The following is a 16,843-nucleotide window of genomic DNA, read 5'->3' as shown; positions in this document are numbered from 1 at the left end:
AGTACACGAATGGGAGCTGCACGACCAAATACTACAGCCATTCTTCCAAAAATGGGGGCAACCAGAGATAGATCTGTTTGCCAATCATCAGAACGCAAAATGCAAGGAATTCGCATCCAGGTACCCACACCAAAGGTCCCAGGGCAATGCACTGTGGATAAATTGGTCCAACAAATTTGCTTACGCGTTCCCTCCTCTACCACTAATCCCATTACTGGTTCGGAAACTACAGCAACACTCAATGACAATGATACTAGTGGCACCCACGTGGGCAAGACAGCCGTGGTTCACCACGCTGCTACAACTCTCACAAGTACCACATCAAAAGCTAAGGTTATTACCCATGCATCTTACACAGAACCATGGAGAAATAATGCACCCAGATCCCAAACAACTGAACCTAGTGATCTGGCTCCTGAGATCATAGAGTTTGGGTATTTAGATTTACCACCAGAATGCATGGAAATCATTAAACAAGCAAGACGTCCTACCACCAGAGCATGCTATGCAGCAAAATGGAAGAGGTTTGCTATACACTGTAACAGTAAGCACATCAACCCTCTGGACGCATCCACTAAACAAATCATTTGCTATTTATTACACTTACAGCAATGTAACCTAGCATATACCTCTATCAGAGTTCATCTCGCAGCCATAGCAGCGTACCTACAAAACAGGCAACATCTGTCACTGTTTAAAGTACCAGCAATTAAAGCTTTCATGGAAGGACTCAAAAGAGTCATTCCACCAAGAAGACCACCTTCCCCAGTCTGGAATCTCAACATAGTGCTTACCAGACTAATGGGGCCACCCTTTGAACCTATGCATAGGTGTGAAATACAATTCCTCACATGGAAGGTGGCCTTCCTCATAGCTATCACGTCACTTAGAAGAGTAAGTGAACTGCAAGCTTTTACGATTCAAGAACCATTTATGCAGCTACACCAAAATAAAGTGGTTCTTAGAACAAACCCAAAATTCTTACCGAAGGTTATTTCAGCATTCCACATCAATCAGTCAGTGGAATTACCGGTTTTCTTTCCAAAACCACAAACAGTAGCTGAAAGAGCCCTACATACACTGGACGTTAGAAGGGCCATATTGTACTATATAGAAGAACACAAACTTTCAGAAAGACAAAACAGCTATTTGTTGCGTTTTCTCCTACACACAAAGGCAATCCCATCTCCAAAGCGGGCATTGCCAGATGGATTGTAAAATGCATTCAAATATGCTACTTAAAGGCAAAGAGAACATTAACTGTTCCTCCTAGAGCTCACTCTACACGTAAACTAGGAGCATCTATGGCATTTCTGGGAAACATTCCACTAGATGACATATGCAAAGCGGCTACCTGGGTTACACCGCACACCTTCACAAAACACTATTGTGTAGATGTGCACACAACACAACAAGCTAGAGTGGGACAAGCAGTATTAAAAACATTGTTTCAGACAGTTGCAACAGACACGGGCGACCACCGCTAGGGAGAGAACTGCTGTATAGTCTATTCATAATGTACCATCTGCAGCCCATATGCCTCGAACGGAATATGCTACTTACCAGTATGCATCTGTTCTTGGCATAGAGGGCTGCAGAGTGGTACATGCCCTCCCAGCCTCCCCGGAAACCTGTGTCTGTTCCAACATTATCTTATTTAGATACACTTACATGGGCACTCTTATCTGTATTCTACTATACTACTCCATCTAACCCTACTATGGCAAAACAATCTAAGGATGGAGCCGATGCCCATGCGCACTACCAACCAAGGGAGGAGTCACCAAGATACAAAAGACTCTCCAAGAGAAAAACAAAGTGCAATCATCCGAGCCCAACACCAGATGGCGATCTATTCATAATGTACCACTCTGCAGCCCTCTATGCCAAGAACAGATGCATACTGGTAAGTAGCATATTCCTTCCCATTTATTATGTGGATATCCTGAAAATCGAATGATGATCAAGCTATCCTGGGCCTACAGTGGATACCCATCCTATAGGAGAATATTTCTGGTATTACTTAGAACATAGGAGTGTCAATGTGGTGTATGTTGAGCCTGGAGGTGATGAGTTTTCTTTAAAGCCTGTTTCTCTTCGAACGATGCAAGATCATGCCTACGTCATCCTCCTTTGCAGCCTTGTGGAGTGCAGCTAGAGTTAATTCTAAAGAGTCTAGGAGTTGTTTGTAAGAGTTTCTTTTCAAAAGACTCAAAAATGTGTGATATTTTCTTTACCTTTGATCCATGTTAATGTTGGTTAGGTGGGACCCTCCGTCTGTTGGGCAGTGTTTCGCTGGATCTTACTCAAGTCATATTAAGAGCATAATCCTCGAGTGTCCTTTGTGGTTGTGGGTGTAATCACTTGTTAACTCCAATCCCTTTAGAGCATTACTGAGCTTCTTTAGTTATTGATTATCTGCCATTTTCTTCAACCACAGGGCAAAGTTTTCTGTGAATCTACTCTGAATCCCTGAGGGGAATGTTGCAGGGATTTTTCCTGCCGCTGCAACTAAGAAAATGTAATCCTTGTCTGTTTTTACTTTTATTTTTTATCTGCAGGGTTCTCTTCCCATTACCTATAGAAGTCTTCCTTTTTTGTTTGTAGATATTCGAGAGAATCCTGTTTATTTGGGCAATTCGTCATCCGGCCAGTGGTTACGTCCAAGGAATCAATGACTTGGTCACACCTTTCTTCGTCGTTTTCCTTTCGGAACATGTTGGTAAGACATCCTGGGGGGTTGGGGTGGGTAAGAAAATTCTCTGACTGTGTGTTTAAAAGAAGCTTCTACACAGAGAGGCTGCATAGGATTCAGTCCATGTTTTACAGGCAAGTAATACCACCTGGCGGTCTTAACCAATAGAAGGGGTTATGCACATGTGATCATCAGACTGGGTATCATTAGTATCACTTTTAATAAGAATGTGTAGGAATTATCTAGTGGCTGTACCTAAAGCAGGTTTTTAGTACATTACTACTGATCAGTTATGTTGTGGGAGCAATCATCAAGGAGATGAATTTTAGTTGTATGAGAAGTCCTATTGGATGGGATTGGGTTCTAATTTTTCTCGATGGCGTTTTTTGGGCAAATCCATCTCTTTTACATAATCTCCTTGTTGGTCCTAAACCGTTTTCTCCATCCTTTTGCATAACCCTACACAGAAGAACTTTTTACACCAGATCCTACTAAAAAAACTCTTGTAAAGGATCCTAAGACTGGTCAACTAGCTCTTAGCTCCAAGAAGAGACCACTTGAGGCACCAACACCTCCTCCTCCTTCAAAGAAGAGAGACATTGCAACCTCTCCATTAAGGGTCCCTTCTCCACCACCTCCCCATACTGTTCCTCCTCCTACACATCATTCGCCTACACCATCCACTAATCCAGACGATAATGTAGATACACACTCTGATCACACAAGTGGGGGTGCACATAACCCAGCAGGGACCAATAGTCCCCCTCAGTCACCTAATCGATGGGATGATTACAACACCCCTGATGTGCCTTACATCCCACAAGACAATGTATATCCTTCCAGACTTTCCCCACCAGAGGACACTATAGGTTTACTAGTCCAGAGAGCTGCCCAGTACCATGGGGTTCACTTGCACACCGATACTGTGGAGGAAGATTTCCTATTAGACACTTTTGATAACACACAAAGGTCTACTGCCATTTTGCCAATGCTTAAAGGTGTCATCAAGCACGCAACAGAGGTTTTTAAGGATCCTGTCAGGGCTAGGGTCCTCAACCCTCGCATTGAGAAAAAATATAAAGCTGCCCCTACAGATCCAGTTTACATTAAAGGTCCAGCACCATTAGATTCTTTATTAGTGTCTAATGCACGTAAACGTGCTAATTCTCAGACATCCGGTGAGGCCTCACCACCAGATAAAGAATCTAAGCTCCTTGACGCATCCGGTAAACGAACAGCGTCACAGGCAGCTAACATTTGGCGCAATGCCAACACCCAAGCGTTGTTGGCAAGATATGACAGGGCACATTATTATGAACTGGAGTCCATAATGAAGCATCTACCATTCAAATATAAAAATAGGGCCAATGAACTTATACAGGAAGGTAAAAATATTACTAATACTTCCATTCGTTGTGCCCTAGATGCTGCAGATACTGCCTCAGGGGCAATTAATACCAGTACCCTTCTACGTAGACATGCCTGGCTACGTATTTCGGGTTTTAAACCGGAGGTACAAAATTCCATCCTTAATCAGCCATTTGATGAGACACATTTATTTGGCCCAAATGTTGACGTGTCTTTAAAAAAATTTAAAAAATACACCGACACAGCAAAATCTATGTGAGCCTTGCAGCAGCAAGCTCCCAGATGTTCTTTTCGTCGCTCATCATATAGAGGCAACACAAGAGGGTACTCCTCCGAAAGTCCCTCCACTTCTTACAAGACCCCTAGCCAATCCACATTTACTAAGGGCTACCAGAGAGGGGGTTACAGGGTTAACCACAACAAAGGCAGAGGCAAAACCAACAACTCCCGCTCTGCCTCCACCCCTACCCAATGACTTTCCTCCCCGTCCCGCCCAACATTACACTCCTGTGGGGGGAAGACTGCAACAATTCCTTCCTGCCTGGACCAACATCACATCAGACAGGTGGGTGCGACAAATTATTCAGTCAGGTTACTGGCTTGAACTAACATCTACCCCTCCCAAACATTCCACCCAAACAGCGTCCAATGTCACAAGAACATCTATCACTGTTAAAGTAAGAAGTAATATCTCTGCTAGAAAAATGTGCAATAGAACCAGTTCCTGTGCACAAACAAAACAAAGGGTTTACTCTCTATATTTTCTAATCCCAAAGAAGGACGGCTCTCTAAGACCTATTCTGGACCTCAGACAGCTAAACATATACATACAGTCAGACCATTTTCACATGGTCACACTCCAACAAGTCCTTCCTCTCCTGTTACAAAATGACTTCCTTGCTACTTTAGATCTCAAGGACGCATACTTCCACATTCCCATTCGCAAGGCTCACAGGAAGTATCTCAGATTTATAATAGGCGGGCAGCACTATCAATTCAAAGTACTCCCATTCTGAGTCACAACAGCACCAAGAGTATTCACCTAGTGCCTAGCAGTAGTGGCAGCACGTTTACGAAGACAGCACATCCATGTCTTCCCGTACCTCGACGACTGGCTCATAAAAGCCAGCATATACAACCAGTGTGTGGAACACACTCATGCCACGATCCAACTGCTCCACAACTTGGGGTTCACAATAAACCACACCAAGTCTCATCTGCAACCATCCAAAGTACAACAGTACCTCGGTGCCACAATAAACACCTCAACAGCGCTAGCTTATCCCACTCCAGTAAGGATAGCCAGCATGCAAACTCTTCTCACAAAGTTTCAGCCACAACAATCCCTTCCAGCACGAGTGTTCATGCAACTCATAGGGATGATGGCCTCTTGCATTTTCATAGTGCCCCATGCAAGACTTCAAATGCGTCCTCTGAGACTGCTTATCACGCCAATGGAGCCAGGCTCAAGGTCAATTAACAGACCTAGTGTTGGTAGACGGTCTAACTCATCGCTCTCTGCAGTGGTGGAACACCTAAAACCTTTCCAGGGGACGACCGTTCCTAGAGCCAGTTCCTCAGATAATCTTGACAGCGGACGCATCGCTCTCCGGCTGTGGGGCCCACCTACTTCAACACACCATGCAAGGCAGGTGGACACAGCAACAAAAGTTACACCACATCAATCATCTGGAGTTACTAGCTATATTCCTAGCACTAAAAGCTTTCCAAAAGCAAGTATCAAACAAAGCTGTGTTAGTCCGCACGGAGAACATGACAGCCATGTATTACATACAGAAACAGGGAGGAACACACTCCCTGCAACTCTCTCAACTAGCACAGGACATATGGCGGTGGGCTATACCTCAAAACATATTCCTTCTAGCCCATCATGTTCCAGGAGTATAAAATACCATAGCGGATCTTTTAAGTCATCAGATACAACAGACCCACGAGTGGGAACTTCATATGCAAGTTCTTCAACCATTCTTTCAGATGTGGGGACAACCTCAGATAGACCTCTTTGCCACCCACGAAAACGCGAAATGCCCAATCTTCGCCGCCAGATACCCACACCCACTGTCCAAAGGCAATGCGATATGGATGAACTGGTCAAACAAATTTGCGTACGCTTTTCCACCTCTACCACTCATGCCACTAGTAGTACACAAACTACAGCAGTATTCTCTGACACTCATCCTAGTTACTCCAATGTGGGCCAGACAGCAGTGGTACACCACACTGCACCATAAATTATACCTATCTCCACACCTTTCAACACAGAACCGTGGAGAGATAAGGCACTCAGACCCAGCTCAGCTCAACCATGCGATCTGGCTCCTGAAATCCTAGAATTTTGGATACCTTAACCTTCCTCCAGACTGCATGAATGTCATAAAAGAAGCTAGACGTCCAACGACTAGAGCATGTTAGGCAGCTAAGTGGAAACGCTTTGTAATATATTATCACAACAACAATATTATTCCACTAGACATGTCTAGTCAACACATCATAGGGTACTTACTGCATCTCCAAAGATGTAACTTAGCCTACACGTCTATTAGACTGCATCTTGCTGCAATAGCAGCATATCTGCAAAACAGCCAGCATCTATCTCTGTTCAGAGTGCCTGCTATTAAAGTCTTTATGGAAGACCTTAAGAGAATAATTCCTCCCAGAGTACCACCTTCACCTGTGTGGAATTTAAACATTGTTCTCACACGGCTAATGTGACCTCCCTGTGAGAAGTTGGCCTGATATACAATGTTCACTATTCTAGTGAGCACTTTGTATCAGTCCAAACAACCCTTATTGATGATTGGTTGTAAGTCAACCTTATAGCCCAGCTATCCTAGTAGCATGGATACGAGCAGTCTAAGGCTAAAGACTCGAGAGGGCGTGTTAAGCCAGCTGTTATACCACACATATACCCCTTGAACACCAAGTGAAAGGACACCACACAAGTGTTATGAAAATAAACAGTGTATTTATTAAAATCACAACAGCCCTGTACTCTTTATGAGGACAGGGTACTAAGCACAAAACAAAACTCTTACGAAAATACTTAAGTTAGCACAGTATATACAAATGCCCGAGGGGCACGGAAAACCATATACTCTGAAAGTGGAATGCGAAATTACTAGCAGGTAAGTACAGTACTAATAGGCTTTGGAATCGCTAGGACTTGACTATAGAATTGTTAGATTACTTCTAGGAGACCCAGGGGACTCGGGTGCAGAGTGTGCACTCTCACGCGTGATGCGGGACAAAGTCTATGGTAGCCAGTAAGGACAAAGTTAGTGTTCTCGGGCGAACCCGACCTGGTAGGAGGAAAACGAAAGTGGATTCTGACCCTTGGATAGTGAGGCTATGCTGGGGCACCGAAATGTCGAAGTTACCTAGCCCAGGGGCTGCAGCTGCATAGGTCTCAAAAGACGTCGGGAATCCTCGTAGACGGACCAGGAGCCTGGAAGAAAGATGCTGGCAGGCGACCAGTGAAGAGAGTTCGAAGTGATCCAAGCCTGGATCTTGAAGATGGATGACACCTGAAAGCAGAGGGGACCAAGTTCGTGACTACTAGCCAGTAGTCAGGTGGCACCAGGAGGGCACCGGATGGTAGTCACCTCGACTAGGTGAGTGGGTGACGCTGTGCTCTGCAGATCTCACGGACCAGGAGGCGTTGTCGGCGACCAGGATGGAGGAGCGAGCTGTCCCACGATGGATGAAGATGTCGGCGTCGCTGGACCCAGGATTGGGCAACAAAGCCTTAGCAAATTCAAGCCCACGCGGTGGACCTAAAATGGCGTCTGGAGTGGACCAGGAGGGTCCGGGGTGCTTCTCTTTTGGAAGGAAGCAAGGGCCAGTCTGGAGCAACCAGACCAGCAGCAGTGATGTCGTCGGGCGTCGTTAAGAAGGCCACAAGCCAGCCGGCTAGTAGCCAAACAACGCGGTGAGCAGCAAAAAGCAGAAGGGCCCCACGCAGATCGTGGAGATGCTGGGAGGCTGATCTTCGGTGCTGGAGCTGCTCAGGGTCGGGGCTTCTCGGACCCCAAAGCACTCACCAGTGGAACACTCGGCGGGCTTGCTGTAAAGAAGTCGTGCAGTCTTGGCGATCGTCGGTCCCTCGAGGTCTCGTCGCACTCACGGTTCTCAGCTTGGCTGTAGAGGTGAGTAGAGGTCAGAGGTGCCAGGGAAGCCGGGTCTCGTCGAGCTGTGTCGTCGGATTCCTGAGGAAGGACTTGCAGCAGACCGCAGTGTTCTTAAGATGGTGCCTGCGGATGCAGGGTGACTACTCCTTAGCCACAAGGGAGAATCTTGAAGAAGAAATCTTGAAGTACTTTTGCAGAAAGTCGTGTCTTGATTCCAAAGATGATCTAATTTGAACAGGGGGCCCGCTCCTATCTTTATACTAAGAAAAGGGGCTGACCCGGTGACTAGGTCCTGCCTATGGGTGGGACTAGGAGGGGGGTGGTTACACCCCTCTCCCATGCCGGACTTCCCCCAGGCCAGGGGCTAGTGTGCCCCTGGAACTGGTTCTGACCGGCCTATGCGTAGTGAGCACCGGGGTGCCACTCAGCAGTCACCTTCCTGTAAAGCCCTGCCTACCCAGGATACACAAAACCCTGTCTGGGATGGTGCTAGCACCGCCCCGGACAGGAAACCCTTTGTTCAAGCTCTCCTCGCTGGAAGGACTCCCAGCAGCAGGAGGTCAGACTCGTGTCTGTGGTGGCAGCATCCATTTTGTGGAGCTGAGGCTTCAGTTAACTTTAACCGGGGTTCACAGTTACCTACATGCCGTGTCCCTCTAGAAGGGTGGAATGCTAACCCCGTCGCCAGAATTGGCGAGGGGTTAGTATTCCAATTCGTATGACACCTTACTCGACATGTTTTGATAAAGAAATACCAAAGATAGCATTTAACCGCGAGGATTATAATGCACTTAAGAGTATATGGTATGCGATATCATGGAACAGCTATTAGGACTTGGTTCCGCAAGCTGCAGACGGGCTCAGCTCATGCCAGAGCACCATCTCACACGATTCCAAGCACTCTGCCTTCAGGATTGTCAAGGCCTGCCATAGGAGTGACTGATAGGAATCTGTGTGTCCATTTTTAGGGTTAGATATAGGTATACTATATCTACAGCAAAGGGTGATTACACGACTTTGCCCCAGCTGTCATGCAGCCAGTTGTGTGAAATTTAGGAGGCCAGCCAGGGGTGGCATAATACATGCTTCAGCCCCTGGTAGGCCCTGGGTACACCTATGCCCTGAGTTACAGGGTCTGATAAGGTGGCCCAGTACCAATTGGAAATGTACCTAAGGTACATGGAATCCATTTTACAGAGAGAGCAGTAGGCCTGGGGTCCTGATTGGCAGGGTCCCAGGTCGACTATGTCAAAAACCAGCTAAAACACAGGGCAAAAAGTTGGGGGCAACCATAGTCAGGAGGTACCTTCCTACACTCCCTTCGAACCCTTACACAAATGTGAACCTCAATTTTTAACATGGAAGGTAGCGTTCCTAGTAGCTATTACGTTCGAGGTATGTGGGCTGCTGAATTCATATCTGTGCAAAGATCGCCGCCTAGTGTTGGGTCCGGATGATTGCACATTGTTGTCCTGGAAGAGTCTTCGCAGTATCACGAGATAGGTGGCTCCTCCCCTGGACTACAGTGCGCATGGGCATCCTCTCCATCCTCAGATTGTTTTTTCCACCATTGGGTTCGGATGTACTTTCTTGACTCAAGTTCAGAATCAATATAAAACACTTTTTTCACAAGGCTAAAAGGCCTTCGGGCGTCGGTATTGTCTTTCGTTCGGTGCCACGTACTTGATCCAGTTCTTCGAACAGGACGTCAAAGGCCGTTTTCCTTTTTCGACACCAAAGGCCCCATCAACGATCTACGATGGAACGGAGCCCGTTCAAGAGATGCCCCGTCTGCAACTCAAAATACCCTCACATTGATGTGCACCCCGTGTGCAATAAATGTTTATCCCCGGACCACGACGAGGCCAGCTGTATGGCCTGTTCCAAGTTCCGGTCGAAGAAGACGCTTCGAGTTCGACGCGCAGCGAGACAGTCAGTGCAGAAAGCGGCGCCCGACCCGGAGAACATCTTCGAGGCCGATGACGATGAAGGTGTCGATGAAGAGGATCCTGACCAGCGGTCGGACCCAGCGTTGGAGCACGACTCTATCTTCGATGTGGACGAAGAAGAAGACTACGTCCATGAAGAAGACGTCGTCGAGGTAGGAGACGACGCAGAGCCATCGGAGCCGTCGATGACGACTCGAGCGATGAGCAAGGCCCACCCGCAGTCGCGGGCCTAATAATGACACTGTGCTCTCTAAGGCTCAGGTCGAGGCATCGCCAGAAGGCCTTAACCGAGATCTTACTCCACATTCTATAGCCCCGCGTCAAGGACCGGCTAAGAATACTTCAAAGGAGCCATCGGTCGATCCATCAAAATCGAAACCGAAACCAACAGAGCCAAAACCGAATCTGTTGAAGACAGTCATCGGATCGACGCCCTCGGACTCCTCGACTCCAGTCAAGTCTAAGAGTGTCGTCGACCCTTCGGGGTCACAAGGGGGCGCTGGCCCGAAGAGCGGGGCGCCGAAGCCAGTCTCGACGGTCAAGCACGTCACTCTGACGCCGTCGACGTCCAAGCATGGCGACACGACCAAAGGACTCCAGGCCAAAAAGACTGTCGAACCGACAATTGCAGCCTCTAAGCCGCTATTAAGCAAGGCTCTTGAGTCGAAGACCAAACCCGACCCGAAAGAGCATATCGCGTCGAAGCCCAAGGCTGGACCTGCTGGGCACCATGAGCTCGAGTCGACGCAAGGCCGCAAGCATGCTGGTGATCCACCGAAGCAAATCGGATCGAAAACGACGTTGATCTCGAAGAAGGTCGGTTCGTCTCCGGGGCCTCCTCCACCAATTAAATACCGCCTGCCACCGACCGCTCGACCCAAAACGTTCGAGCCACAAAGGAGCGCCGACACCTCCAAGAAGGTAACTGGACCTTCCAAGTCTCAGTCCATTCCAGAGGAGGTAATGTTCCAAGCACCCTCGTATGACAATCAGTCGCAGCTCTTCATCGACTCGGATTCTGGCAGACTCACCGTTCACAAACAGGAAATCGCACCAGAACATCCCTTAGTCATACAACATCCCTCTCAAGAGGAAAAAGGATTCGGCCACCTCACCAGTTCTTTTTGAACATGTTGAGTCCTATACACAGCACGTTGCCGATTCTCCCACACGCAGCGATGAGGATGTGGGAGATGATTACAGTCATATGGGATTTATTTATCATGCTGACAATGATCAAGGGGAACCTCAACACTGGGCTTACACTGTTGACCCTGATGATCCACACGCTGCGCCCGACACTCAGTCTTATAATGTCAAAACCTCGCCTACTGAAGACACGGCGGCGTTTAACGCTTTAATAGAAAGGGCGGCCATTAACCATGCCATTGAAATGCACGCTGAGCCAGTGGAGGAGGACTTCCTATTCGATACTTTCTCCACCTCGGAAAGATCAGCAAAGACATTGCCTATGCTAAAAGGTGTCCTCAAACATGCTACTGATATTTTCAAGGAGACCACAAGGGCAAGGGTTGTAAACCCAAGGATTGAAAGAAAATATAGGCCTGCGCCTGTGGACCCTACCTACATCAAGGGCCAGCTCCCATTGGACTCGCTAGTAGTTACTAATGCTCGCAAGAGAGCGAACTCGCAAACTAGTGGTGATGCTCCTCCTCCGGACAAAGAATCCAAAATCTTGGAGGCTTCGGGCAAACGGGTGGCAGCTCAGGCAGCTAATATTTGGAGGATCTCAAATACACAGGCCCTATTAGCCAGATATGATAGGGCTCACTATGACGCATTAGAACAGCTGATGCAACACCTGCCTGATGCTTACAAAGAGGGAGCAGAAATGCTAATACAGGATGGAAAGTTAATTTCAAATGCATCCATCAAGTGTGCACTCGATGCAGCAGACACGGCAGCTAGAGCCATTAACACTAGTGTAATGCTGAGACGTCATGCATGGCTCCGTATCGCTGGTTTTAAACCGGAGATCCAAACAACTTTGCTCAATCAGCCAGTTAACCCTGACTTTCTTTTTGGTCCTGATGTAGACACGACCCTTGAAAAGATTAAGAAAGACACGGAGACGGCAAAATCCATGGGGGCTCTGCAGTCACAGCAGTTTAGAGGCAGTTCCTTTTGTCGCTACGGTAACAGAGGAGCCTCTAGAGGTCAAGCTTTACAGCAAGCCCAATACAACAAGGGGAGCATGCAAGCCACCTATAACAAGAATAAGAGGGGTGGATATAGTGGGAACAGCACCAAAGGCAGAGGACGTGGAAATAACAATGCCAGATCCTCCGCCCCCAACAAACAGTGACGCCTTGTCACTGCCCCCAGACCATTTAACACCGGTCGGGGAAAGACTCCAGCAGTTCCTGCCGGTCTGGAAAGGCATTACCACAGACAGGTGGGTGAGACAACTTATCCAATATGACTATTGTCTGGAACTAACCTCCACTCCCCCCAACCTACCCCCACCGTCCTATGTTCGCAGAGCACATGCACTTCTTGCAGCAAGAAGTACTCTCCATGCTGCAAAAAGGGGCAATAGAACTCGTGCCTTTAGAAGAGCAAGGTACAGCGGTGTACTCTCTGTACTTCTTAATCCCAAAAAAGGACGGTTCCCTGCGGCCCATTCTGGACCTCAGACCCCTGAACCAGTACATCCTGTCAGAACATTTTCATATGTTAACCTTACAGCAGGTCCTACCATTGCTCAGTCAGGGAGACTTCCTAGCAACCCTAGACCTGAAAGATGCATATTTCCACATTCCCATTCACCCAAGTCACAGGAAATATCTCAGGTTCACCATCAACAATCAGCATTACCAATTCAAGGTCCTGCCTTTCGGGGTCACCACTGCCCCCAGGGTGTTCACCAAGTGCTTAGCAACTGTGGCTGCGCACCTTCGGAGACAGCACATCCATGTCTATCCCTACCTGGACGACTGGCTTGTCCAGGCAAAGTAAGCCCAGCAGTGTGCCAGCCACATGTCACGCACAATTCACCTCCTACACAGTCTAGGATTTTCACTAAATTACCCAAAGTCGCACCTTCAGCCCGCTCATGTACAACAGTACCTAGGTGCAACAATTAACACTCTGACGGCAACAGCGCAGCCAAACTCTGCCAGAGTCAACAGCATGCAATTGCTGATTCAGAAATTCAGGCCCCAACACTCGCTCCCAGCGCAAGTATTTATGCAGCTGATAGGTATGATGGCCTCCTGCATCTTCATAGTCCCTCACACGCGGCTACACATGCGTCCGCTTCAGGAGTGCTTGGCGCGTCAGTGGAACCAGGCTCAGGGACTTCTCAAAGACCAAGTGTTGGTGACCGGTCGTGCATACAACTCTCTGCATTGGTGGAACACACAAAACCTTTGCAGGGGACGACAGTTCCAAGAGCCTGTAACACAGATAGTGCTGACGACGGACACATCTCTCCAGGGCTGGGGAGCGCATGTCCTCCATTATACAGTGCAGGGTCTATGGACGACGCAGCAGCAGAAGATGCACATCAACCTGTTGGAGCTGATGGCAATCTTCATGGCAGTGAAAGCGTTCAAATTGCATTTGTGCACCAAAGTTGTGCTGATCTGGACAGACAACATGACTGCCATGTATTACATCCAGAAGCAGGGAGGCACACACTCTCCAAAATTGTCACATCTAGCCCAGAGCATGTGGAAGTGGGCCATTCAAAGAATCATGTTCCTCATGGCGGAACATCTCCCAGGCAAGGACAACCAGATGGCGGACCTGCTCAGCAGGCACAGCCACCAGATGCACAAGTGGGAGATACATCCCTCGGTGCTCCAACCGTATTTCCGAAAAGGGGGTGGTGATGAACAGAGTGTCTGAATTAAGCAGACCACTCTTACCCAGTCCAAAGATCAGGGCTTGATCCATCACCGTTTTTTAGCTCACTGCACCATCCCAGCTCAGAACTTGGCTATATGCAAATTAGTCTGACCCTGGCCCAGTGCATCATGGGAACAGGGCAGACCAAACTACCAAGCCAATTCTTATACTTGTAAGGAAACAAGCTACCGGGGACCGGTTTCTGGCATTTCAGCCGTCTTCGGCCCGGCTTGCTTGAATCCTGATGGTGCAATGAGCTAGGGACTCACATCTGAGTATACCCTTCCACGCTTATGGTGGACAAAAATGATTCAGAAAAGGGGGTGGTGATGAACAGAGTGTCTGAATTAAGCAGACCACTCTTACCCAGTCCAAAGATCAGGGCTTGATCCATCACCGTTTTTTAGCTCACTGCACCATCCCAGCTCAGAACTTGGCTATATGCAAATTAGTCTGACCCTGGCCCAGTGCATCATGGGAACAGGGCAGACCAAACTACCAAGCCAATTCTTATACTGGGAAGGAAACAAGCTACCGGGGACCGGTTTCTGGCATTTCAGCCGTCTTCGGCCGAGGCTTGCTTGAATCCTGATGGTGCAATGAGCTAGGGACTCACATCTGAGTATACCCTTCCACGCTTATGGTGGACAAAAATGATTCAGAAAAGGGGGTGGTGATGAACAGAGTGTCTGAATTAAGCAGACCACTCTTACCCAGTCCAAAGATAAGGGCTTGATCCATCACCGTTTTTTAGCTCACTGCACCATCCCAGCTCAGAACTTGGCTATATGCAAATTAGTCTGACCCTGGCCCAGTGCATCATGGGAACAGGGCAGACCAAACTACCAAGCCAATTCTTATACTGGGAAGGAAACAAGCTACCGGGGACCGGTTTCTGGCATTTCAGCCGTCTTCGGCCCGGCTTGCTTGAATCCTGATGGTGCAATGAGCTAGGGACTCACATCTGAGTATACCCTTCCACGCTTATGGTGGACAAAATTTTTTCCAGCAGTGGGGTCATCCAGAGATAGATCTATTCGCCACAAAGGAAAATGCAAACTGCCAAACCTTCGCCGCCAGGTTCCCACACCTGCAGTCTCAGGGCAATGCGATATGGATGAACTGGTCAGGCAGATTTGCGTACGCTTTTCCTCCAGCACCGCTCATACCGCTAGTGGCACGCAAACTGCGGCAGCACTCCATGACGCTCATCCTAGTTGCTCCAACATGGGCAAGGCAGGCCGTGGTACACCACGTTCCTAGAACTTTCAGTGGTGCCTAACCAACGACTGCGACTCACACCCTGTCTCCTCACTCAGAGCCGTGGAGACATTCAGCACCCAGATCCGCAACAGTTATGCCTTGCAATATGGCTCCTGAGGTCATAAGAGTTTGGCTACCTGAACCTGCCCCCTGACTGTATAAACATCATCAAGGAGGCAAGAAGACCTACAACCAGGGCATGCTATGCGTCAAAATGGAATCGATTTGTCATTTACTGGTCTAATAATGACATAAATCCGCTAGATGCATCAACGCAAAACATTATATGTTATTTGTTGCATCTATACAGATGCAATCTGGCATATAGCTCCATCAGGATACATTTAGCTGCAATGGCAGCTTATCTTCAAAACAGACAGCATCTTTCCCTTTTCAGGGTGCCGGCCATTAAAGCTTTTATGTAGGGACTCAAGAGTAATTTCTCCCAGACACCCTCCTTCACCTGTCTGGAATCTGAACATAGTTCTCACCAGACTAATGGGACCACCTTTTGAACCTCTTCACTCTTGTGAGATACAGTTTCTGACATGGAAAGTGGCCTTTCTAGTAGCAATCACATCGCTAAGAAGAGTTAGTGAGCTTCAAGCCCTAACTATTCAAGAGCCTTTCATACAGATTCATGCTAATAGGGTAGTGCTGCGTACCAACCCTAAATTTATGCCTAAGGTGGTGTCGCAGTTCCACATTAATCAAACCATAGAACTGCCCGTTTTCTTCCCGAATCCAGATTCAGTGGCAGACCGAGCACTGCACACACTGGATGTTAAAAGAACTCTCCTGTATTACATAGACAGGACAAAAGATTTTAGGAAAACTAAGCAACTGTTTGTTGCCTTCTCTCCACAGCACAAAGGCAACCCCATTTCCAAATCAGGTATAGCCAGATGGATTGTTTAGTGCATACAGGTCTGTTATCAAAAGGCTAAACGCACATTAATAGTTCCCCGAAGAGCGCATTCCACACGCAAGTTAGGGGCATCCATGGCTTTCCTAGGTAACATTCCTCAAGAGGATATATGTAAAGCAGCCACATGGACCACCATACATACATTTACCAAACACTACTGTGTAGATGTACACTCTAAACAGCAAGCTGCTGTAGGTCAGGCTGTTCTCAGAACTCTCTTTCAGACTGCTGCAGCTGGCACTGGCAACCACCGCTAAGGAGGTAACTGCTATTTATTCTATGCACAGATATGAATTCAGCAGCCCACATGCCTCGAACGGAATATGCTACTTACCAGTATGCATCTGTTCTTGGCATGTAGGGCTGCTGACATTCATATCGCCCGCCCTCCTCCCCGGTGCCTGTCGCAGCTGTAGCACTCAGAATCATTCTCAGGCATGGTCATCACTTACTGTATTATACTCCATCTCTGCCACAATGGCGAAAAACAATCTGAGGATGGAGAGGATGCCCATGCGCACTGTAGTCCAGGGGAGGAGCCACCTATCTTGTGATACTTCGAAGACTCTTCCAGGACAACAATGTGCAATCATCCGGAACCAACACGATCTATGCACAG

The 16,843-nt window shown here is 47.8% G+C and overlaps 1 protein-coding gene across 1 annotated transcript in view; it reads left to right on the top strand.

The window, feature by feature from the left end:
- TBC1D22B (TBC1 domain family member 22B) overlaps positions 1-16,843 on the top strand; it is a 416,082-nt gene that overhangs the window by 282,815 nt on the left and 116,424 nt on the right. The window contains exon 8 of the mRNA XM_086923270.1: positions 2,608-2,722. Coding sequence (XP_086779396.1) covers positions 2,608-2,722 — 115 coding nt within the window. The remainder of the gene's footprint in view (positions 1-2,607; positions 2,723-16,843) is intronic.

Source organism: Lissotriton vulgaris, chromosome 5 (genome assembly GCF_964263255.1).
Source record: "Lissotriton vulgaris chromosome 5, aLisVul1.2, whole genome shotgun sequence".
Taxonomy (NCBI): Eukaryota; Metazoa; Chordata; class Amphibia; order Caudata; family Salamandridae; genus Lissotriton; species Lissotriton vulgaris.
Note: the sequence above shows the minus strand (reverse complement) of the source record. Positions and strands in the feature narration are given on the sequence as shown.